We start from the raw sequence: 25,271 nt of genomic DNA on the forward strand, positions 1-25,271 counted from the left end.
TGACACTGACACTAACATATGGATGAGCTTTGTGATGTATACATGGATCCCTGCCTATGAAGTGGTCCCCTCCTCTAGAGTAAGTGTCTTAGGCTAATATTTGAGGGCATGTCTTAATTGAGCCTTTGAGATCTTGAATGTAGAGTAAGTATGCAAGGCAAGTCCATGGTCATAAGAGTGAGTACATAGAGGCAACATTCTGGCTTTTGGGCATGTAGAGTGAGTCCATTTGGATGGTAATAGCTATGAAGTGAGCATGGACTCAGTTAATGAGGTCATAGCCTTGAGCTTTTGTAGTGTACTCTTTCTATAGCTAGACCATGAATGTCAACAGTATGCAAATGATCTTGATAGTGGATGGCTTTTATGGGAAACTAAGCCCTATCAAGGAGAGTGGCCCCTAAAGTCTAGGCTAGTCTAAATAATTCCCTTGATGGAGCTTATCAGGGATGACAACACCCTAGGCTGTACTACTTAGGGTGAGTCTTGGAGCTACAATTTTCATGGGGGAGTGTAGCTGTTAGTTGATGGGCTAGCATTTATCAATGTTTATGCAATAAAAATATAAATATTAAGTTTATATATATTGATTTATAACAGATGAAGAAGAGCGTTTCTCAAATTGATTTAAGTTCCTTAGGAGCTTTTAGAATTAGATTAGCACAATAAAATCATATAATTCTTCTTAAAATATTGCCTAAATACACCTAAATGGGACAATTTTTTTAGCAACACTCTTTTAGGTACAAAACTATCATCCACTTACATTCATTTATCATAATTCACAAGAAAATTCTAATCTATATTTTTTACAATGGTGGAATAGCTCTAATGGAAAATAAGATTAGAGAGAATCTTAAATGATTTGGACACAAAACATCAATGACCCAATTAAGAAAGTCTAAGTATTAAATTTGGTCAATATTATGAGAAGTACAGATTTACCTAAAAAATTTTAGTTAGAAAATATTAGAAATAATCTTATTTATTAAATTTAAATGAAATTGTCTCTTAATAGAACAATGAAAAAAAATTCATATAATCGACTCCATAAAGTGGAATAAAAACTTGATGTTTTTATTGATGTATCAAATTTGATCATAACCACGAATTAACAAAGTGAATGGTTCATTTATTGGGGCTAAGCTTAACATTTATTAATAAATATGCTTCGAGTAAAATGCAAACTTTTCCATTTAAAATTTATACCATGGTAATCAATGAATACAAGTGGTTATGCTCATAGTGATATTAGGTTTGAAATTATTCTTACTTGATGCTTCAACAAGTTTTGAAGACTCGTCTTTTGGGTATTATACCAATAAATAATAATAATAATTTCTGCTTTCCTCGTCCGGAAAAGTAATGCAAGTGCTGGGAGTTGGTCTCATTAAAGAAAAAAATTAGAAAAGATATCAGACAAACCAATTAATTATTCTCTAAAACATATGAGCCGAGGATTTTATCTGAAGAGCCTGCAATAATTACTATTTAACACAACAAAAAATATCTTTCCTTCATTTGCCCAACAAGCAATTGTAGTTCGATTAAATGTACAAACAAGAATGAACAGCTCATTGAAAAACTTTAGACAACAAAGAACCTCGAAAATGTCGTCCTTCTGGTTCACGTAGATAAATCTTATCATCCAAATATTGCTCCAATTTCAGAACAATCTCGTTAACAGCTTCACCCCGTTGCTTAAGAGCAGGCAGAAATCTTCTAGAAATGACATTTAGCACTTTCATGAATTGAGATTTATATTTTCTAAGCAGTGCAAATCCTGCCATCTGTTGAAATAATGTAAGAAAAAATTGATTAAAAAAGGAGCCTTAAATTACGTTATAAAATAGAAAAAAATTGGATATCATGATATCCAAATCATAATAAGTCCCAAAATTTTTTAATTTATTTTAAGATGAGTGTAATATTAATTATTTATGTATTAGACTCATCTTAAAATATATTCAAAAATTTTGAAGTTTATCTTGATTGCATTTTGATTACGGTATCTAGATAGGATTTTTTTTTTTTCCTGAAAAATAGTATGGATGGAAGATTAACCTTCAAAAAGGCTTCTAACGCGACAGCTGTGGTTCTATTAGCTGGTAGCGCATTGAGGAACATCGCAAGCCATGCCCACCCATATTTCAAGCCATGAGGATTTTTAACGCCATCGATCTCCGTCTGCCAAAGCAATTATGTATTAATACAACATCATATGTTGACTATGGAACGTAAAGCAATATAATTACTAAGTCAGCCTCTCATGATGCTTATATAGGTTATATTTCCATATACGATTATTAGGACAATTATGGAAGACGGAAGCAATACGAATGAAGTTTCAGTAAAATGGAATAATAATAAAGAACCTGAATCAAAGCAGCATATAATTTCATACAAGATTCAACGCGATTCAAGAATTCATCTGTGCTTTCAAGCCCCCCATCTTCTTCTCGGTAACCCAACATTTTCCAATAATCCTTGGTTTGTGAAGCTGCCTGCAACAGTTTATCAAAAATTTATAATGAAGACAGCAACTTTATCCATAACAAGTTTTATCTGTAGATATAAACATCAATTTTATGTTACCATAATAACCAGCATCAAATAAGTAGCACGCTTTGGCAGAAAAAGTCCAACGCAGGTCACGTAAGGTTTTTTGTAATGCATCCAATAGCTGGGAACTTTAGTAGTACCATTATTTTAAAGAAAATGAAGTTTTAGGAAAAAAAGAATTTTTATGCGATACAAGTCAATAGAGGAACATTCTAAGCTCGGAAGATATTGTAGTTGGGTTTGTTTGAAATGGGACAAAGATAACTAGCCAAATACATCAATTATCAAATCACCAAGATTTAATAAGATAATAGTAGAGTAATTATCATCATCAACACCATTAGAGTTATCCCAACTATTTATCTTTATTAATTCTAATTCATCTTGTATTTTTATTAAGTATTATATGAGATATTAAACATATTTTGTGCAACTCTGTTTTCATAAATCAATTTTTATTATCTTCGCTCTATCCAAGCCTCCGTCCTAATCTTTCAACATTATTTTTGTCTACCAAATTATTCCAGTATCTTATATTCTTTGTACATTTCATTGACGGCATATTTGAACAACCATTAGCTAGAGAGCATCCGGGAGCAAGCATGCACTGGCGAGATCCCAAGCATGCTAATAAGTGGTAACATCTGCTGCTTGTAGGCGTTGGTGCATGCTCACACCAGCATGGGGAGGAAGGGATGTTAGTAGGGTGCGGTTTAATAAATTATAAGTACGTCGGCCTTCAAATGACACAATTAGGAGAGCAAATATATTAGATTTAGCCTATGTTAAAAAAGATAGATAAAGACGTAAAAAGACTTGATTAAACAATATTAGATTTAAATGGGATTTTGACTCTTAACAGGACAAAGGAAATAAAATGATTCACATAGCCGACCCCACGTAATTCGATAGAGGTTTGCGTTGTTGTTATTGTACAAAACTTGTCATGTCTTTACCAAAGCTTAAAATTATTGACCTTTTCTACAAAAAGGGAAAAAAGCATCAAGACTCAAGAGTTTTAAACATGCTTACCTAAAATGTTATTTTCAAACACGTCTGCACCGAACTATATTATTATAATATATCATACTAAACTGCATTGCGTTGATGAAGATTCCAACATAATCCCATTCATCACGAGAAGATTCTCATTATAAAGGCCAGAAGAAAAAAAAAAAACTTTAGAAGAGTTGCTACAGAGAAGAAACTGACATTATTAAGTGGTCTTATTTATAAAAAAAAGTTACTTGAAATCAATTGTAAAACCTTCTGAAATGACATGAATAAAAAGCATTGGAGTCAGCAGCTTCCAGATGGAACAAGGATAATAACTCACATCTGAAGCTTGTAGATGCTTCGGAACGGTGTAAATGCAAGCTCTATGGAACTCGGCTAGTACAAAATCCATCACATTTGGGACCTACAAAAGGATGAACTCATAAGGTAGACGTTGCAAGAAAAAACCAGTTAAGCTTTTTAACAGAACTGGTGTGACAATACGGAATAAAAAAACGGAATCTTTTATTGCAACTATGTTAAGGCTCCATTATCAAAATGAGAACGAGAATAATGTTTCTACTTAGGATGAGTCATAACCGAACACCCTTTCCTCCTTCATCCCCTGCTCCCTCCCCTAGACAATAACAAGATTAATTATTTGATTTGGGGGTGGAAAAAATTTTACAAATACTCCCTCCAATTTAACCATATGATTGTAGAGCTTTATAACTCAATTAATGTTTGGTTTGTCATTTCCACTGTGCAGGCTTTTTTTTTTTTTGCACAGCATCAATATAATGCATTATCAAATATGACCATATTGAATAAATTGTAATTCAAAAATATTCTTTAATGAAGAATTAGAAATAAAAAAAAGTTTTATAGAATGAAACCGAACATGCACCAGAACCAATTCAAGTAGGTGGATCTTAAATAGAACAAACGTAAGAACATGAATCTAAATCTGAATTGAATAAGAGATAACAAATAAATTAAACTTGAATAAGAATTGAAGATATTCCTAGTTTTAGAACTGAGCAGATCTTAACCTGGAATTGAATAAGAGGATAACATATGAACCAAACTAAACTTAGAATTTGAAGATATTCCTAGTTTAGAATTAGACAAATCTTTACCTACTTATGTTTTTAAATCATATGAAGATCTGATAATGTAACTTAATGCAAAGTGTTATGCCTTTTATTATTTATCCAAGTCAAGCTGAGTTTATTAAAAAAATAATTTATTTTGATAATATTTTGTTGGCTGCTAATTTACTTAGGGATTTTAATTGCAAGGCTTGTGTGAAGTGTTTTTGTGCTAAACTTGATATTCATAAGGTTTTTATATGATCTCTAGAGATTTTTTTAGTTAGGTTGGCTCAGAAGGGTTTTCCTATGGTTTTTATCTATTAGATTAAAGGGTGTATTGACCATATTTTTTTCTCTGTTTTTAATGGTGCTTTAAATGGGTTTTTTTGCTCTTCTTCAAGTCTTCATCAAGGTTGTCCTCTTTCTCTTTATTTGTTTTGCATTGTTAAGGAGGTCTTATCTAATTTGTTAGAAGATAAGTCTAAACATGTAAATTTTGAGAGCATCAATGCTGGCGAGAATTCCATTTCTCATCTTCTCTTTGTAGATGATGTTTTTTGCTTTTGGGAAAGGCTCTATTTCTAATGCTAGAAGGCTGAAGGAGATTCTGGATTATTTCTCTTGTTGCATTGGTCTTTATATTAACCATAATAAAAACATGGCTATTTTTTATAATCATTATTCTGATGCTAAGAATATTGGTCAGATCATGAATGTGACTATTTATAGTAATTCTCTGAAATACATTGGGTTGCCTCTTTATTGTAAAAGGCTTTCTTTCACTGATAATCAATCTCTTATCAGTGAAGTTACTGATCTACATGTTAGTTGTAGAGCTAAAGTTCTTTCTTTAGCTATGAGAAATCAATTTCATAACTTTACCATAAGTAGTTTTGTTTCATACTGGATTAGAAGACTTAATGTCCCTAAGTTCTGTTATAAATTTATCAAGAAGGTTCGTTCTAATTTTCTTTTTTTTCGGAGAGGCCTCAACTAGAAAAATCATATTATTATATACCTGAGAATGTTGGAGGTCTTGGTATTCCCAATCCTATAGCTTTAAGTTTTGCTTATAGTTGTTCTCTGATTTGGCGTATTCTTAAAGGTATTGGTCTTCTTTCTGGATGGGTTAAACACAAGTATATTTCACTTTGGAAGCCTCCTCAAAAAACCTCTGTTTTTTGGAAGAATTTATGTTCTGCTAGTATGATTAAAAGTTGTCCTTCATAATTCAGCTTAACTGTTCTCTCTCTCTTATTTGGGACCCATGGTGTAACAAAAAAGCTATTCATGAAGCAAGTAATTACAATTTGGGAGCCTTTAATAATTCTGCTGTGAGTGTTTGGTTAGATGCTAATGGTTGGAAGATTCCTGAGAACTTAAATACTGAATTTTTTTGGACATAACTTCTATACCTATATCAAATAGTGTGGCTTCTTGTGTTTATTGGAATGGGGTATCTCATCCTTCTTCTAAAATGTTTCATGTTTCCTTTTATGATGGTTTAACTAAAAAGGAACGGTGTTAATTTATTTGGCATAAAAGTTATGCTTTGAGATTTTTTTGTTTTGCTTAGATCCATCTTGAAAGGTTTGAAAACTACAGATATTCTTTGTGAAAGGAATTTGAATGTGCCTCTTAATTGTATTTTATGTGCTAAAGCTAGGAAAATCATACACATCTTTTCTCTCAGTGTGATTTTTCCTTTAAAATTATTTCTTGTTTAGTACCACGGGTGGAGTTTATTATGCTCAAGTCAACTCTGAATCAAGTTTTCTTATTTTAATTCCCTAATACAAAAGTGAAGAATCTAAAGGCTGTTTTATTTCTTTCAACTTGCTACTCGATTTATTTTTTATGTAAAGAAAGGAATAATATAAGATTTGTTGGAAAGTTTAATTTTTCTGTTAGGGTGGAAAGGTTTATTAACAATGCTATTTTGGCTAAAGATTATCTCTGGAGATCTTTTCATTCTATTAAGCATTTGGTTCTTTAATGGCATTATGGGTTTTGGTTGGATTCTTTTTTGGTTCTGGCTGAGGTGCTAGACTTGTTCTGGTTTGGCATCTTAGGGGGGCTTTCTCTTGCATCTGTGACTCTGTTGTGTTTTAGAGGCTAGTTATTGGGACAATGATAAATTGGTTTTTCCAATGGCTTATCGTGGATGGTTGGCCCGGAAACCAGTTTCATTCCTAGGTTGGTCGTTTCTAGCAAGTAGGGATTTGCCATTTTGAGTCCTTGTTGGTTGGTTGAGCTCTTTTGGTGGCTTGGAGGCTATGTTGGTGGAGCTCTATTATGTGGCTTGAAGTCTTTTTTTATGGATTGGTGATGCAATCAAAAATTTGGGAGAGAGACTTAAATTTTTTATCACAAAAAAGAAACTCTTTCTAGAGAATAAAAGATTACAAGAACTCACAAAAACTAGACAAAACAAACTTTTATATCATATAAAGACTTACAAACTTTTGACTCTTACAAACAACTCAAACAAACGACTCAAACAAAACATCTAAAGTTGCTTTCATCCATTAGAAGAAGGATACAGGTGGAGTGTAAACTTGCGGATAGATGAAAGAGATTAGGAGTCAGTCAAGTTTGTAAGTGTCATGAAATGTAAGAGTTTTCTCTAATATTATAAAAGTATCTTTGTTTCTTATTTTTATGTCTTTTAGAATTTGGTGGATTTCTTTAGCAATTTTAGTATTTCTTTTATATAGGAAGTCTTTAATTTTTGTGATAAAAATTTTGGGTCCCTCCCCAAATTTTTGAATACATCAATTTGGTATCAGAGCGAGGTTAGGTAGTCCTAGGTTTTGTTTTAGTTTGTCAAATTTGAGTCTTGTGAGTTTGTCAAGTCAAGTCATGTTTTGTAAGTCTTGTAAGTCTTGGAGAGTCATAATAGTTGTTGTATGAGTCTTAGTGTCATGTTAGTTTTGTTTTGAGTCAAGTTGTATGTCTTGGTGTCATGTAAGTCTTATTTTGTGAGTCTTGCAAGTCTTATAAGTTTTGTTTGTGAGTTCTTGTAATCTTTTATTCTCTAGAAAGAGTTTCTTTTTTGTGATCAAAAATTTGGGTCTCTCTCCCAAATTTTTGATTGCATCAATTGGTGTCTTAAGGAAGTTCATGGTGCTGGTTGTTAGCCTTTTTTGATGCAGGAATAGATTGATGATTGGTTGAAGTTAGAGGAGTGGGCTTCTCTGTGCGGATTTTGTGATACTTCAGTAAAGGTCTTGTTCTCTATTTTGAAGATTTAGCTGGTCTTTCTAGACTACAAATTCTTATATAATGCTAATTCTACTAATAGATTTTGGAGTTTCTTGTTTAGCTATTTAATCATTGTTGTTTAGGTGATTAGATGGTGTTTTTTATATTTTGAAGATGGTCCTTTGGCTGTTTTAATTAGGAGTTTTGTAGAGGTTGTAAGTTTTTTCTTATTTTTTCTTACATTTCTGATGTTTAATATTTTGTAATCTTTTCATTACATTAATGAAAATTGGGCATGATTGCCCCTAATTTTTTCAAAAAACAAAAAAAAGATTATGTAACTTCTCAAAAACTATCTTTTGAAAATATCTCTATGCCGATCAATCAAATAAATAATGATTTTCTGATTTCTTGATTTTCATGCTGAACTAAATCAACATTTCTATCATTTTTTTCATGAAATTTTTTCAAGAAAAATTGAATTTAAAATTTAATCTTTGAAACCAAGATAAGAAATTCACATTATTCAATTTGTACAATATTTTAACTACTTTTATTTAAGAGGTTGTTCTTCCATATGTTATTCACATGCTATTTGAATCAAACTTATTTGTGCAAACCACTAGTTATCACATAACTTTATGGAATTTTATAAATATTCATTTTTAATTTATTTTATATTTTCCCACTTGTATATTATTTTAAAAACTAAAAATATGCTAGATGAGTGAAGGAGTGTGTTGGTTCTTATTTTTAAGAATAAAGTTGATGCACAAGAGTATGTGAATTATAAAAGAATTAAGCTAATGTACCATGCATTAAAACTATCGAAGAGTGCTATTAAGCATAGGTTACGATGTGATACTATTTTTTCTTAAAATCATTTTGGATTCATACAGGGCAGGTCTACTATGGAAGCTATACATTTATTGAGAGATTTAATGGAGAAGTATAAAAAAAATAAGAAGGATCTATACAGGGTAGGTCTACTTTATTGAGAGATTTGATAGATAAGTATAAAGAGAATAAAGAGAATCTACATAAGATATTTATTGATTTAGAGAAAACATATGATAATGTTACAAGAGAAGTGCTTTGGAGAGTTCTAAAAAAGAAAAGCGCTAATAATTCTTATATTCAAATCATTAAGAATATGTATACAGGAGTTGTCACTTGTGTGTCTTTGACCAAATATTTTCCTATTTCAGTTGAATTACATCAAGGATCAACTTCAATCCCATATCTTTTTTCTTTAGTCATAGATGTTTATACCAGACATTTGCAAGAGGATGTACCCGGTGTATGCTTTTTGTTGATGATATTATGTGTTTGGGGGTTTAGTTTAGAATTTATATAAGTTTTAATAAAAATATAAATATAAGGTGAGGCATACCGCCACCTCAAGCCAACGAGGCGAGGTGCTTCTCAAGGCGAGCTTCAACTAAGTTGAGGCACAAGGGCATTTTCCATTGGAATTTCATTGAGCCAGGCCTCAAGGTGAGCCTCATATTGCGCAATTTTAGACAATGGGAGGGACTAATGAAGGTGGTAAGATCACATTAGATATTGTTTTAGCTTACAACTTTATAATTGCTAATATTTTATATAAGAAAAGAGAGAAACATCTCATCACTTATAAGAATGGATATAGTAAAACTCAGATTAATTTTTTTATAAGAAAAATAGATCGTTTTGATCACAAATATTGTAAAGTTATTTTAAGTGAAAGTTTATGTACCCAACATTACTTATTAGTTTTGGACTTTAAATTGAAATGGAGAAATATAAAAATAAAGTAAAATGTTATTCTAGAGTTAAATGGAGGTATTTAAATAATACTAACAAAAATAATTTTGAGAATAAGATTAAAGATATTAAGATCGTCTTTCCATGAGAAAGATAATATTTTGTGAGAAAAGTAGCTAGTGATATTAAGAATATTACAAATATGCTTGGAGTATCAAAAATAAATGTATTTAATAATAAATATAATTGGTGGTAGAATCAAAATGTGCAAGAAAAGATATAAAATAAGAAGTTTTGTTATAAAAATTGATTTAGATGTAAAAGCTCAAATTTAGTTCAAGTCAAGTGCATTAAAAATGAAGATCAAAAAGTGTTTTTATTAGAAGATGATATTCAACAAAAAAGAATTAGATATTTTGATAAGTTTTTCAATGAAAATTGTGAGAATATAATTGAATTTAATGACCTTAACACCTTAAATAAAAATAGAGATTTTTATTTTTATCGGCGTATTGGTTAAATTGATGTTAGAGAGGCTTTAAAGAAAATTAAAGATAGAAAAGTTGTTAGACCTGATGATATTTCAATAGAGGAGTAAATATGAAAATCTTAAAATGACCTCCCTTAATATTAACCATAAAACACCAATTACACCAACTAAGATCTCTTTCGAGGTTAGATTCCAATTCATTACCCATAAGGCAATATCACTATTTATAGAATATTTAATAAGTTGTTCAAGGTTGAACTTAAATGACTAATATGTTAAGATTTAGTTTATCGAAAATTTAGAAAAGACAATTGTCTCCAAATATATGTGGGTTCCAAAAGATGTCCCCCATCTCTTTTACACAGAAGTGGTTTCAAGTTATTTTTTAGAAGTTATATTAGATATCTAATAAAATATTATTAAAAAGTTTCACTCTCATTTTACGAGAAATTTATAAATTAGTTCCAAGGTTTCTCTTAAAAAGAAACTGCTAACGATTGTATATTCTAATTTTTTTCTCATAGTAACAACAATTTGACTTTGAGAAGAAGATATATCATTTTTAGCTTAGAGTAAATGGAGGGGAAATGATAACAAACCCAATCAAACTCTTATCGTTTTGTTATTTAGGTCCATCATAAACCTTAGTTTTTTTCGCCAAGAAAGTTAGTCAATCCAAAACGACATAAGAATCCTTAACAACAATCATGAGTTGTATCATCTAAGAAGACCACATAGACCCCAAGTGAATGTTTTCCTAAGAGGTCAATTTTAAGTCAAACATAGCTAACAACGAGCTTCGTACCATATTAAATGCACCTTAAGATTCACAGCTCATGGGCAAAGCAATTGGTGAACATTTATGCTTCATTCGTAACAGTAATATAATAGTATTATTTGGCAACAAATCACATGGACAGATGGCACATGCCATGTTCTTAAAAACGTGAGATTTTTGGAAGTGAGCATATGGATTCGCATGAGATGAGATCGACTTTGTGATCAAAATTAAATTTGTCGTCCACAAGAAACTAGAGTGAAGGATTGATGGGTTTGAGCTATAAACTTGAGATGATAAATTTTGCCAACTATTTTTATGCTTTGTAATTTATTTTGAGATATTACATTTTGGTAGGAATTTAGGCCAAAATAATTTGCTTTGAAAAATGAGGGCATTTTTTATAATAGTACCTCCTTCCATTGGACTTTTCTATTAACACAACCATTATTGAGATTTTGAATGCTTAAACATGATTGTTTTGACACACTCGGATAGATATTGGTTTTGCGGTGAGTGTTCTAAATCAATTTATGCACAATCTTATAAAAGAACACATGGAAGCAATCTATAGGATTCTTAGATACTTAAACATGACACCAAGAAAAAGCTTATTCTTCAAAAACATAGAAAATCATTACATTAAATTGTATTTAGATATAAATTGAGCAAGAAACATCATTGATAGACGATCAATTTCTAGGTACTATTCTTTTATATGGGATAATCTTATTACGTGGAGGAATAAATAGCAATAAGTGATAGCCAGAAGTAGAGCAGAAGCCAAGTATAGAGCCCTAGCAAAAAAAATTTGTGAAGAGATTTGAATAAAAAGGGTTCGTAGTGGAAATAGGACAAATGAGTTCATGTCCTACTCTGATGATGTGAGATAATCAAGCCGCTATTAGCATAGCTAAGGATCCCGTGCTTCATGACAAGGCTAAGCAAAATAAAATTGATAAACACTTCATCTCAGATAAGGTGATAAGTGCTATTGCAGCCAATGCAATCAGTTTTTCTTCTTCATCCTTCAGTCAAGATCTTATTTCGGTAAACTGGGTTTCTAATCAGCATTTGCTGTTTCAAAACACTTGGAAACCCCCTCCAACCGAATGGATCAAACTCAATGTGGATGCTTCTCTTGGTAGTGATTATTCTGCAGGAATCGGTGGAGTAATTAGAGATAGCAAAGGTAGATTTTTGTTTGCCTTTGGGCTTAAAAGTACACATTGGGATATCTCGACACTTGAATTGGATGCTTTGATGGCTTTAAAGAAGATAACCCAAGAATGGATGTATGAAGCTAAAGGAATCATTATAGAATGAGACAACTACAATGTTATGAAGCACATCCAAGATATTTTTAAAAATGGTCCAACTGTAAGTAATCATCTCAATTTACTTGATTTTTTCTTTCTTAGAAACTTCAATCAAGTAATTTTTCAATTTGTGAATAGAAGATGTAATAAGTTAGTCGATTGTTGTGCTAACCATGCTAGGATGGGTGATTTTATTTGGAATAATTTGATTATCAATAGCGTTCCTCCTATGTTCTCCAATTTGTTGAAGGAGGAATGTGATAATCTTAACTTTGTTTAGAACTCTTTGACTTTTAATAATATTGCCCTGTGCATCTTCTCAAAAAAAAAAAAAGATAAGGTGATAAGTGAGACTGTTAAATTGAAATCTATCCCAACAAAATAAAAAACTATAGACATCCTCAACAAAGCTCTACCTAGACCTAACTTGAATTATATGATAAATTCTCCAACTTGAGAGAGAGTGTTGAATATTTGAAGGTCAAAGTTAGATAATTTATTTTAGGAAAATATTTTTAGGAAAGATCGATTGTGATCTTATCCCACGATTTTGTTTCCTAATTAGAGAATTTATTTTAGGAAAGTATTTTTAGAAATAAAAAGAGAGAATGATTGTGATCTTCTCTTATGAATCTATTTCCTAATTTTTAGGAAATAATTTTCTCCGATGATTCTATTTCCTAAATTTTAGGAAAGAATTAAGTTAGGTAGTTATGTTCTTTATTAAACACTTTTTTAGTATATATATGTAGATGCAGTATCGATTTTTTTATATATATGTAGATGTAGTATCGATTTTTTTACAAGAAGAATAATGAATTAAGAAATTCTTCAATTAAAATATTGAAAGCCTTATGAAAAACATACATAAAAAAATATGTAGTGAATTTAATATTGAAAGCCTTATGAAAACATAAAGAAAAAATTATTTAGTGAATTTCATAATCGAATATTTTATTTCCAGTTCATAATAAACTAAAATTTATTCCCTATGTGGTTTTTAATATTCTAAGATTTTTATGTACCTGAACTTTTTGAGGTTTATGCCTTTTTAAGTTTTTAGATAATTTTATACCTTATGAGACTTAAGCCTTCTGAGGTTATAGGTATTCATATATCTTTTGAGAATTTTGTCTTCTGAGATTTTATATACATTGGTTCCTTCTAAGGCCTTTAATTTTAAAAGTTTTCGATGACCCTAAACCTTTTGAGACTTTTATCTTCTAAGGTTTTTTGTAGAAATCGACAAAACATCTACCTTTTAAAGTTTTTAACCCTCTATGATTTTATATACCTGTATTTTCGAAGGTTTTTAGACTTCTAAGATTTTTGGTTTAACTATATATTTTGAAATTTATAGCTTCTAATTTTTTTTAATAATCTTATACTTTATGAGGTTTATGCCTTCTAAGTTTTTAGGTGTACATATACCTTCTGAGGCTCTAACAATCTGAAGTTCTACAAACACGTGTTTCTTTTGAAGTCTTTGCATTTTAAAGTTTTTGGATAATCCTGAAACTTCTAAGGCATCTACCTTTTGAGATTTTTAAATGAGTTGAGACACTGTCAATCACTTATTCTCATAAAGTCTTTCTAGTAAGAAATTTGTACACTACTAGCTTCCAATCAAGGACTTCATAAGTGTGCGTTCTTAGGGTTGTGAGTGGAGAACCCTATCTACCACTTGCCCTCATGAGATCTTTTTAGTGAGAATCATTTCCATTACAAACTTTCCATTGAGGCTACATCATGGGCATCCCTTCTCGAAGTTTTTGTTAGATGTAACATTAATTATATGATAAATAAACCATCATTAATAATTTAAATAAAAACTTACTTAAAGGTATAGAAGTTGAAATTTCTAAGGAGTCAATTTCATTGAGTTATTTCATTGTGAAGGCACTCCTAGTCAATAATGTCAATAATTTCTTTATCACAACTCTTCTAATCTCCTTAATTCTAAGGCTGATGATCTACAAGTTACTTTTGTAAATCTAAATGTCCTTAATGAATCAAGCGTTCAATCTCATCCCCCAAGAATGCTTTATGGTGCTGAATGTTGGCCATTAAAATAGAAGCGTAATACTAAGTTAAGTGTTGCAAAGATGAGGATGCTTAGGTGGATGAGTGGCTTTACCCTTAGAGATAGGACACGAAATGAGCATATACGTGAAAAGTTTGGAGTAGCTCCAGTGGAAGATAAGATTAGACAGAGTCGCCTTAGATGGTTTGGTTGCATTAAACGGAGGCCTTCCGATGACCGGGTTAGGAAAGTTGAGGTTTTAGATTTGTCTTATATTAAGAAAGGTAGAGGTAGACCTAACAAGACTTGGTTAGAAAATATTAGAAATGATTTTTCTTTATTAGATTTAAATGAGAATTTGACTTTCAACATGACATAATGACGAAAAAGGATTCATGTAGCTGACCCCACGAAATGGGACAAAGGCTTGATGTTGTTGTTGTTGTTGTTGTTGTATTTTTGAATAATAGAAGTTACAGTATTGAGACTGATATCTACCGTTTGGATTCCTTAGAGGCCATGACCACTTGCAATTTTCAAAATTTTGGATTTCTATTGGAATGTTAATCATGGATGTATTCAAAGGGGTATAGTTCAATGACCCTAGATGATTTAAGTGAGGATAGTCTTTTAACTTCTCATGCATTATTTATTGTATAAGTTGATTAAATTCCTATAAATGTTTACGTTTGACAAAGGATTGCTCAAAATGCTTTCGATATGCTTTAATGGCCTCATCAGCAGCTATTTAAGCTTCTAATCAATAAAAGTGAACAACGTAGGCTCGAATAATCTCTCGCATCAACAAAGAGTAAAAAGGTCTAGGGCAAAAACCTCCAAGGAAAATACCTCTTCGTAATTTCGAAAATACTCCTGAAATTTGGCCGACTTTAGAAGAAAATCTTTTAAAATTTTATTTAATAGTATCTCCCTCATTTTGATGAATCCTAGAAAGATGGGAGGAGTCTTTGATAATTCATCGATTGATAATAAATTTTTTAACAAAAAAAGTCTGATGAAATCAAAAAAAGTGATGCATTCATGTTTTGTCTTATTTTTGTTTTGATGTAATTTGATTATTATTGTTGTGTTTTAAGTTTTTTTATGCTATCCAATGATGGAAAACATCCAATGATCATGATAGGATGTGCTTGGGCATGGAAAGTCTTGGGTTTGTTAGCATTTTGGGTCCTTTTGTTCTTTGGGCAGCTTGCTGTCTCTCGGTTTGGGCCTTGGTTGCTCTCGGGTTGGGCTTTGGTTGCATTGGTTTTGAGCTGAAAACTTGAGATCTTCTTGGTGCTAACTCATTAATGCATGAGCTGATGTTTAACTCATTATTTGGAGGAGTAATTGCACTTCTTAGCTCATAAATTTGAAAATGTATTCTTCTTTTAGCTCATTATGTGGAGTGGAGCTTGCCTCTTCCCCTTCTTGTGTCCCCTCGATTTTTCCCTTGTGTTGTTCCCGTGATTAATTGTTGGGTGTTGGTTCTGGTCCCCTGTGTTGGCTTTTCGGGTTCCTCCTTGGATGCTTTCCCGTGGCTGCTCCAACCCAGTTTTTGTGTTGGCTTTTCGGTTTCTTCCCTGGTTGTTTTCTCGTGGCTTCCTTTACCCAGTTCTTGTGCTGTCTTTGGGAGTTGTTTTGTGTTGACTGCTGGTCTTCCTCTTCCCCTTACCTGATTGGTTTGGTTGGAGGTGGAAGTTGGCTATTTGGCTCCCCTTTCTCTCCTATATATATGAAGTATTTTAGTCTTGAGAAGGTTGTTCATTAGCTTGAGATAAGTTGCTAAAAACCTGAGTGTTTCTTCTCTTGGAAAAGCTTGAGAGCTTGTTCCACCTCTTCCTCTTTTCTATTTCATCTTGGCTTCTAATATCTTCTTCTCTACGCAAGTTTCACTCCACTTGTATCCTTCTTCTTGAGCTATTGGGACATTTTTGTTGGCTGATTTGGAGACATCTGCCATGGGAGTTTGGTTTGCAAGCCTAAGCACTTTATCATATTTTTCTTACTTCTCGTTCCATGTGAGAAAACCGCTTGCCGGTTGTTATGAGGATAGTATTTTTATTTTATAATTTTGTTTCGTTTGATTCGACTTTTCGTTTGTTATAGTGTTTGTTTGGATGTTTGCATATTAGATTGAATCGAGTTTGATTTTCATTTGTCCTAGTGTTCTCCTATTTGACTTTTCTTTCTAGTTTGCCCGCATCAAATTTGGTATCAGAGCGGGTTAGCAAATCCTTGGTTGTTGTGAGTATTTTACTTAAGAAAACAAAAAAATGGCTAATAATCAAGGGGGTTGACAACAAATAATGCAACAGTTAGCGGATTTGCAACATCAAATGAACGAAATGGCTAACACTCTTGCTAACTTAAATGTCAATCATCATAATGTTCAAACATTTGAAGTGAAGAAGTTCCTAGGAATCAAAATAGGCGACAACAAAATTGGGATTACGGAATTAAAATTGATGTTCATAACTTTGAAGAAAAATTACAACCCGACCAATTTATCGAGTGGATAGAAAAATCGGATCAATTCTTTGAATGGAAAGAAATTCCAGAAAACATGAAAGTCAAATTTGCAAGCTTAAAACTTACTGGGCATGCTCTCACATGGTGGAAAATTTTACAAAACAAAAGACAAAGACGAGGGAAAGAGAAAATACAAAATTGGGAATAAATGAAAGAAAAAATGAGGGGAAAATTCTTGCCATCAGATCACGCACGAACAATCTTTCAAGGATTTAATAACTTGCGACAAGGAAATCAATTTGTTGAAGAATACACTGAAATGTTTTACAAACACCAATCAAGAAATGATTTAGATGAATATAAAGAAAAGACTGTCTCAAGGTATATCAACGGTTTAAAATGGAGAATCCAAGAAAAACTGAGTTTGCATCACGTAATTAAAATTGACGAAGCTTATCGTATGACTTTGAAAATTGAAAAAACAACATCAAAGGGGTCATAACAAAATAACGAAAACATATAAACGACGACCAACTAACGGGCTTAAAACTCAATCTTCTCAAACTTCTGTGGGAACATCGGGTGTGAAAATCAAATCTTTTGAAACTCAAAATGTGGATAACGGTAAAGGAATAATGGGGCTAAACGTACTGAACAACCAAGATTAATTAAACTATGTTATAAATGTGGACTTTATAGTCATCTTTCTGCGGCTTGTAGAAAAAATAATCCACCAAGAAACAATTATATTGAAAATGATGAAGAGTTAGAAGAAGAGGAAGAAAACAAATCCGATCCTGAAAACGACATTGAATAAGAGAAAGTTAATGTAAAGGGAGATGAAGGTGAGCAACTTTTGGTAAACCGACAAGTTTTGACAACTAAAGTTGAAAATAGTGATAGGTGTTTTAGGAGAAATATTTTCAAAACCACTTGCACGATTGAGGAAAAAATTTGCACTCTTATGATCAATAGTGGAAGTTCGGGAAACTTTATTTCACAAATAATTGTTGATAAGCTCAAGTTAAAGTCCAAACCACTTGCCAAATCTTACAAAATTTCTTGGTTCAATGAAGGGAGTGAAATTCCAATAACAAAACAATGTTCTGTAACTTAACAATTGAGAGTTCTTTCAAAGATCAAGTGGTTTGCGATGTCGTACCTCTAAAAGTCTGTCATATTTTATTGGGTCGTCCTTAGCAATTTGATCACAAAACTATTCACAACGGGGAAAATAACACTTATACTTTGATTCAAAATAATAAAGAGTTCACTCTCTATCCTCAAAAACATGTGCCTGATCCGCCTACGAAAAATAACAAGATTGTCAAAATAAACACTCATGAACTGCTTCTGAACACAAATGATTTGAAACATTCTGAGGTAGTTAACTTGATTTTGGGAAAAGAAAATGAATAAAATCTTCAAATTCCTAAAAAAAAATCAATCTTTAATTCATGAGTTTTCTAATATAACACCTGAAGAATTGTCTATAGGTTTGTCACCGATGAGAGACATTCAACATCATATTGATTTAATACCCATAACTACTTTGCATAATCTTCCCCATTACAGGATGAGTCCAACTGAGCATGATGAGCTTTTTAAGCAAGTGATTGAATTATTAGAGAAAGGTTGATTAATGAAAGCTTAAGTCCCTGTGTTGTGCCTGCTTTACTAAAGCCTAAAAAAGATGGAACGTGGAGAATGTGTGTGGATAGTAGAGCTATAAATAAAATCACCATTAAGTATATATTTCCTATTACTAGGCTGGATGACATGCTGGATATGCTAAGCGATGCTAAAATCTTTTCCAAAATTGATTTGAGAAGCGAGCATCACCAAATTAGAATAAAACCTAAAGATGAATGAAAAATTGATTTTAAAACTAAGGAAGGTTTGTATGAATGGCTTGTTATACCTTTTAGGTTTTCTAATGCTCCAAGCACTTTTATGAGAACCATGAATCATGTTTTGAGACCTTTTATTGAAAAGTTTGTTGTGGTGTATTTTGATGATATTCTAATTTATAGCATTCATCCTTTTGGACATCTTAATCATTTGAGGCAAATTTTGCAAATGCTAAGAGATAAAAGTTGTACATCAATCTTAAAAAATATTCTTTCATGACTTCAAGTTTAACATTTTTGGGTTACAGTGTGCTGCTAAGGGAATTAAGGTTGATCCTGTAAAAATTAAAGCAATTCAAAACTGGACAACTCCTAAAAACATAAGTGAGGTGAGAGAGTTTCATGGCTTAGCTTCTTTCTACGAAGGTGTATTAAAAACTCCAGTTTTTTTATTGCTCTTATCACTGATTATTTGAAAAAAGGGATATTTCGGTGGACATCTCAAGCTGAACAAACATTTGAAATCATTAAAGCAAAAATGAGTCAAGCTCTCATCCTTAGCTTGCCAAATTTTGAAAAAAAAAATTTGAAGTAGATGGTGATGTTTCTAATGTTGGTATTGGTGTTGTACTTAGTCAAGAATGAAAACCTATTGCTTACTTTAGTGAAAAGTCGAATGATGCTCGACTAAATATTCTAATTATGACTTATAATTTTATGTTATTGTTTAAGATTTGAAATTCTGGATATGTTATTTGATCCAAAGGAATTTTGTTTTAAATACTGATCACGAAGCTTTGCGATTTTTTGGCTCTCAAAAAAATATGAACAAAAAGCATACCAAATGGGTTTCTTTTTTCCAAGAGTACACTTTTCACATTAAACATAAAACTGGTGTGCTAAACAAAGTAGTTGATGCTTTAAGCAGGAGGTCTCATTTGTTGGTAACTGTTTACACAATTATCACTTTTTTTATTTTTAAAAGACACTTATGCAAATGATCCAAATTTTAAGAATATTTGGAACTCATCTTACTTCTGGAACTGATCCTTCTGCTCAATTTATCATTCACTAAGGATTTTTATTTAAGAATTCTAAACTTTGCATTACCAAAAATTATTTAAGAGAACTTATACAAGAACTTCATAATGGGGATTTGGGTGGGCATTTTGGACAAGAAAAAATTGTTGACTTGGTTGAGAAAAAATATTTCTGACCTCATATGAGAAGGCAAATTGCTAAGCAAATGAAACAATGTAAAATCTGTCAAGCTTTTAAGAGAACTTCTCAAAATGCTGGTTTATATAACTCCTCTTACAATTCCAAATAAGCCTTTGGAGGATATCTCTATGAATTTTGTTTTGGGGTTTCCTGTTACTGCTAGAAAGTTTGATTATATTTTTGTTGTTGTTGACCGATTTAGCAAAATGGCACACTTTATTCCATGCAAGAAAAATTCTAATGCATCATATATTGCTGACTTATTTTTTAAAGAAATTGTTCATGTTCATGATATTCCTCGCACGTTTACTTCTAATAGGGATACTAGATTTTTTAGTTATTTTTTGAGAACATTTTGGGCAAAATTAGAAACTACTCTTCAATTTAGTAGTGCATATCATCCACAAACCGATGGGCTAACTGAAGTTGTCAATCAAAGCTTAGGAAATTTATTGATATACATTGCTGGAGAAAAACCATCCCAATGGGATTTGATATTGCCCCAAACTGAGTTTGCATACAATAATTCTGTTAATCGCTCCACTGGTAAAACACCATTTGAGATTGTTTATGGTCAGCCTATACCTCACATTTTAGATAAAAATTATGTGCATTTGCCTAATAAAATTAGTGCTGAAGCTACTGAAACTTTTAACCATATCAAAACTGTCCAACAGCAAGTCATTGAAAAATTCCGAATGCCAATGTTAAATACAAATTTGCTGCTAACAAACATTGGAGAGAAGTTTATTTTAAGGAGGGAGATTTGGTTATGGATTACTTTCGTCGCCAACGATTTTCTGCTGGTACTTTTGGAAAATTAAGCAGGATGAAATTTGGGTATTTTCGTGTTTTACTAAAGTTGGGCACGAATGTCAATCTCTTGGATCTTCCTATTGCTGTTGGCACTTCTCCTATGTTTAATGTTTCTGACCTTTCTTTGTATGAAGGAAATTCTGATGATTATGTGGAAGTTAAAACTTTGTCACTCTTTACATCAGTTCCAAACAATGATGAATAGGTTGAAGATGTTATTGATGTTAGGATTACTAAAACTAGATATGGCAAACACAAGAGATTTTTGGCTAAATGGAAGAATCGTCCCTTAACAGACTGTACTTGGATAGATGCTAATGAGTTGAAAAATAGTCATCCGGATCTTTATCAGAAAACTATGGAGCCTTCTCATCAGGAGATGAGACTCCCACCAGGGGGGAATTGATGCATTCATGTTTTGGCTTATTTTTGTTTTGATGTAATTTGAATATTATTGTTGTGTTTTATATTTTTTTATGATATCCAATGATGGAAAACATCCAATGATCATGATAGGATGTTCTTGGGCATGGCAAGTCTTGGGTTTGCTAGCATTTTGGGTCCATTTGTTCTTTGGGTTGCTTGCAGCCTCTCGATTTGGGCCTTGATTGCTCTCGGGTTGGGCTTTGGATGCATTGGTTTTGAGCTGAAAACTTGAGATCTTCTTGGTGCTAGCTCATTAATGCATGAGCTGATGTTTAGCACATTTTTTGGAGTAATTGCACTTCTTAGCTCATAAATTTAAAAAGGTATTCTTCTTTTAGCTCATTATGTGGAGTGGAGCTTGCCTCTTCCCCTTCTTGTGTCCCCTCGGTTTTTCCCTTGTGTTGTTCCCATGACTAGTTGCTGGGTTTTGATTCCGGCCCCCTGTGTTGGCTTTTCGGGTTCCTCGGCTGCTTTCCCATGGTTGCTCCTACCCGAATTTTGTGTTGGCTTTTAGGTTTCTTCCCTGGTTGTTTTCCTGTGTCTTCCTCTACCCGATTCCTGTGTTGTCTTTGAGAGTAGTTTTGTGTTGATTGCTGGTCTTCCTCTTCCCCTTACCTGATTGGTTTGGTTGGAGGTGGAAGTTGGTTGTTTGGCTGCCCTTTCTCTCCTATATATATGAATTTGTTTTTGTCTTGAGAAGGTTGTTGATTAACATGAGATAAGTTGCTAAAAACCTGAGTTTCTTCTCTTGGAAAAGCTTGAGAGCTTGTCCACCTCTTCCTCCTCTTTATTTCGTCTTGGCTTCTAATCTCTTCTTCTCTATGCAAGTTCCACTCCACTTGTATCTAAGGGTGTAAATATTTGACACGACACGAAAACCCAACCCGGACCCGACCCGAAAAATCCGTGTTGGACCCGACCCGTTCGGGTTCACAGATTCGACTCATTTGAAAAAATGGGTCGGGTTCAGGTTGACCAGACGGGTTGCGGGTCGCGGTTCGGGTCGGGTCAACCCGGCAACCCGGCCGGGTCGGGTTCGGGTTGACCCGTTTAGATCCGGGTCAACTCGGGTTTGACCCGAACCCGACCCGTCGACCCGAATTGACACCCCTACTTGTATCCTTCTTCTTGAGTTATTGTGAGATGTTTGTTGGCTGATTTGGAGACATTTTTCGGAGGTGTTTGGTTGAACGTTGGACCTTACTAGCTGTGTTGGACCCATGGTTTGCAAGCCTAAGCACTTTATCATATTTTTCCTACTTCTCATTGCATGTGAGGAAACCGCTTGCCGGTTGTTCTGAGGATAGTATTTTTATTTTATAATTTTGTTTTGTTTGATTCGACTTTTCGTTTGTTTTTGTGTTTGTTTGTTTGCATACTAGATTGAATCGAGTTTGGTTTTCATTTGTCCTAGTGTTCTCCTATTTGACTTTTCTTTCTAGTTTGCCCGCATCAAAAAGTATGAATAATTATTGTGCGAGCATATCACTTAATGGTTACGGGGAAGATCTCACAAAGGATTGTATCTGAGGCATATTGTGCATGATAGTTCGATAGTGATCAATATACTCATAGAGATCAGAAGCATATTATATAGATCAATTTTAGGGATCTTAAACACCACTAAAATAGAATGATAAAGAATGATATCAACTAAGAGAAAAAACAATTTAAAACTAGAGCAAAAAAATGATTTCTATCCCTCAAAGGGAATTCCTCTTAAATAATACTTCATAGCATATATCTTATATCATCATGAGAGATGTTCATAAAACAATGTTGATTTAAATCATCCAAGACTGGTGAAGGATTACAAGTTGGTTGAATAGCATGAGGATGTATTCAACTAGTAATGTCTTAGAGATTTTGATAAGGCTATGGGGAAAAAGGTGCTCCTTGATTCACATTATCTCCATATTGTTGAAGATTTTGTGGTAGGAAAGCTCCATAAAACTGTGATGGGTCTCTTTGTTATCTAGCAATCTCTAAGATTTGTAGGATTTAAAGTTGAAGTTCTTCCATCTTATACAGATGTTCCTCCAAAATAAGACTTGGGGGGCCTTCACTACCTATGTTATGTTATCCATGATTGAATAATTGATTATTAACCATTGAGGGAATAATTATAGTATTGTGAAAATGTTTCCCAAAAATGGCACGAAACTGTTACATGCAAGAAAATTTATATTGGTAGAGTAGAAAATTTACATCTTGGCTTTGGACAAAACTTAACACGCACAGATAAAAAGTGATAGAAAGATAAAAAAAATTGTGTGAAAATATTGAAAATGAAAATAACCATGGGGCCTAGCTCAGTTGAAAAATTCACTATACGATAGAAGATACAAGAATTCTTCATTCCTCATAGTTGAAGATGTGGGATATTTGATAACAAAATATCTAATTTTCCTTTTGTAAGGATTACATAAGTCTGACGACAACAAGCGGACAATTGAAACCAGATAATGAGATTAGATCTTGATAGAAATCTGGAGATGATGGCAACAATTGTTGGTGGTGGTCATCGATGGTGACAACAACTGGCGGTGTTTGTCAGCGACAATAGCTGAAAAATGCTAAAGAGCTCTTTAGTTCTCTTGGAACAAGGCTCTATTTATAGGCTTTTTGAGATGGGTACTTTAATAATTTGAACAAGAATCTAAAATACTCCATCTTACGGTCCATATCAATTTTCTTGATCATAAAATATTTGTTCAACATTAAGTGGCTTAATGATGTCAAAATTGAATAATCTCGGGCTTGTTGGGTGTGTCTCGTCGAGCAACTCAATTCGGCTATAAGCATGTCAAATTTTGAGTTTAGATGATCATACTTTTAATTTCAACAGTTTTCAATTCAAATATTACCTCGAGAACCATGCAAATCATATGAATTTTCTAGAGTCATATCAACAATCATTTTCTCTTTTTGGTCATAAATGAGCCGGCTCAAAAGCCGTCTCGAACTCTAAAGATTATGCTTGAGCTCTAAGTTGATTAAATAATCAAGCTCAAACTCAAGCTAGGGGTGACTCTAGCTCAGCTCAACTCATTTGCAAAACTAAAGTTGGATTATTTTGGGGTTCATTTAGCTTAATATTCACATTATGGTTAGACTTCTCTCAATAATGATTGACTCAAAAATTTAAAACTTTAGGGCACACTCACTTCCAATACCATATTACCAATAAATACTTAAACAAAGAATCCTATCCTTATTACTAGGGTTCATGGTCTTGATTTTTCAAGGTTCTCTTGCAAGATGGAGTTTTAAAATAAAAATATTCAGTTATTAATTTCTTTAAAATGGGCAAGAAGCCATTAACTCCTGAAATTTAGCATGCAATAAGTATTTTGTAGGGAGGATGACGCATGCATTTTTATGGGTGTATATAGACCTAGATGAGTCATAGGATGCTTGAGGATAGAAAATGAATTAGGATGGATGGAGAAGCTGATATGACTGATTGCTCTGCATATCACGTAAACCAGGATGAATGAAGAAGCATTAAAAAAAAAGGATTCTCATAGGAAAACAGGTGAGAATTACCTGTGAAGCAATGAGGAGAATCGCCCAACCACAACCAAAGGCACTTTCATCAAAACTTCCACTCACGTTTTCGCAAAGAGATACAACCTTTACAATAATAGAAGCCATGAATGAGATATATAAAAGAATATCAACAATAATAAAGAGTAAAATAACCATGGCCGATTACATTGTTAAACAACTGAACAAAAGTACAAAATGCAGTAAATTGTAAAGATGAAAATAGTTCATGCAAAATATATTCAACAAAGAAACAATGAAAATAGTACACCAAGATGTCAGATGGCCATTTCCCAGAATTTCACAAAAATGCTTTTCATGTTTATTGCTATAAAATTCTCATCATATTAAAACTCATCAGATATCCATCTGAATTTCATAGTAAGTCCAAGAACAAAATATATGATAGCTTGAAATCTTATCCACTTCATTATCAAAGCTAAGTGTAATTGCATATAGCATATTGAAAACATAAATCATATAACCTTATCTCAACAACAATTACGACAGAGCTAACCAACAAATTTATCATATTTGATAGGCATTTACAAGATCCTATTTTTTTCAATATTAAACGATCTGAAAGGACTAATTATAATAAAAGCTAAAAATATCAATACAAACTATTTTCTTCTCAGAGCTAGACAATTTCCGATGTTCTTCTAAGACCAGCAGGAATATTAGAATCTATATCATATGTTTTCATATGGCAATATTATTATGTT

At 32.6% G+C, this 25,271-nt stretch overlaps 1 protein-coding gene across 2 annotated transcripts in view; it reads right to left on the reverse strand.

Annotated features, from left to right (window-relative positions):
* Positions 1-1,488: 1,488 nt before the first annotated feature.
* The window catches only part of LOC110099443 (protein GLE1), a 61,746-nt gene continuing 37,963 nt past the window's right edge, over positions 1,489-25,271 (reverse strand). Inside the window, exons 12-16 of one of the 2 annotated variants that reach the window (XM_020826586.2) lie at positions 24,547-24,633; positions 3,899-3,982; positions 2,376-2,504; positions 2,065-2,187; positions 1,489-1,790 (exon numbers count right to left, since the gene is read on the reverse strand). In XM_020826586.2, coding sequence (XP_020682245.1) covers positions 1,575-1,790; positions 2,065-2,187; positions 2,376-2,504; positions 3,899-3,982; positions 24,547-24,633 — 639 coding nt within the window. In that variant the 3' untranslated portion in view covers positions 1,489-1,574. The remainder of the gene's footprint in view (positions 1,791-2,064; positions 2,188-2,375; positions 2,505-3,898; positions 3,983-24,546; positions 24,634-25,271) is intronic. The other variant, XR_002303451.2, reaches the window with a different exon arrangement.

This window comes from Dendrobium catenatum, unplaced genomic scaffold (genome assembly GCF_001605985.2).
Source record: "Dendrobium catenatum unplaced genomic scaffold, ASM160598v2 fragScaff_scaffold_589, whole genome shotgun sequence".
NCBI lineage: Eukaryota > Viridiplantae > Streptophyta > Magnoliopsida > Asparagales > Orchidaceae > Dendrobium > Dendrobium catenatum.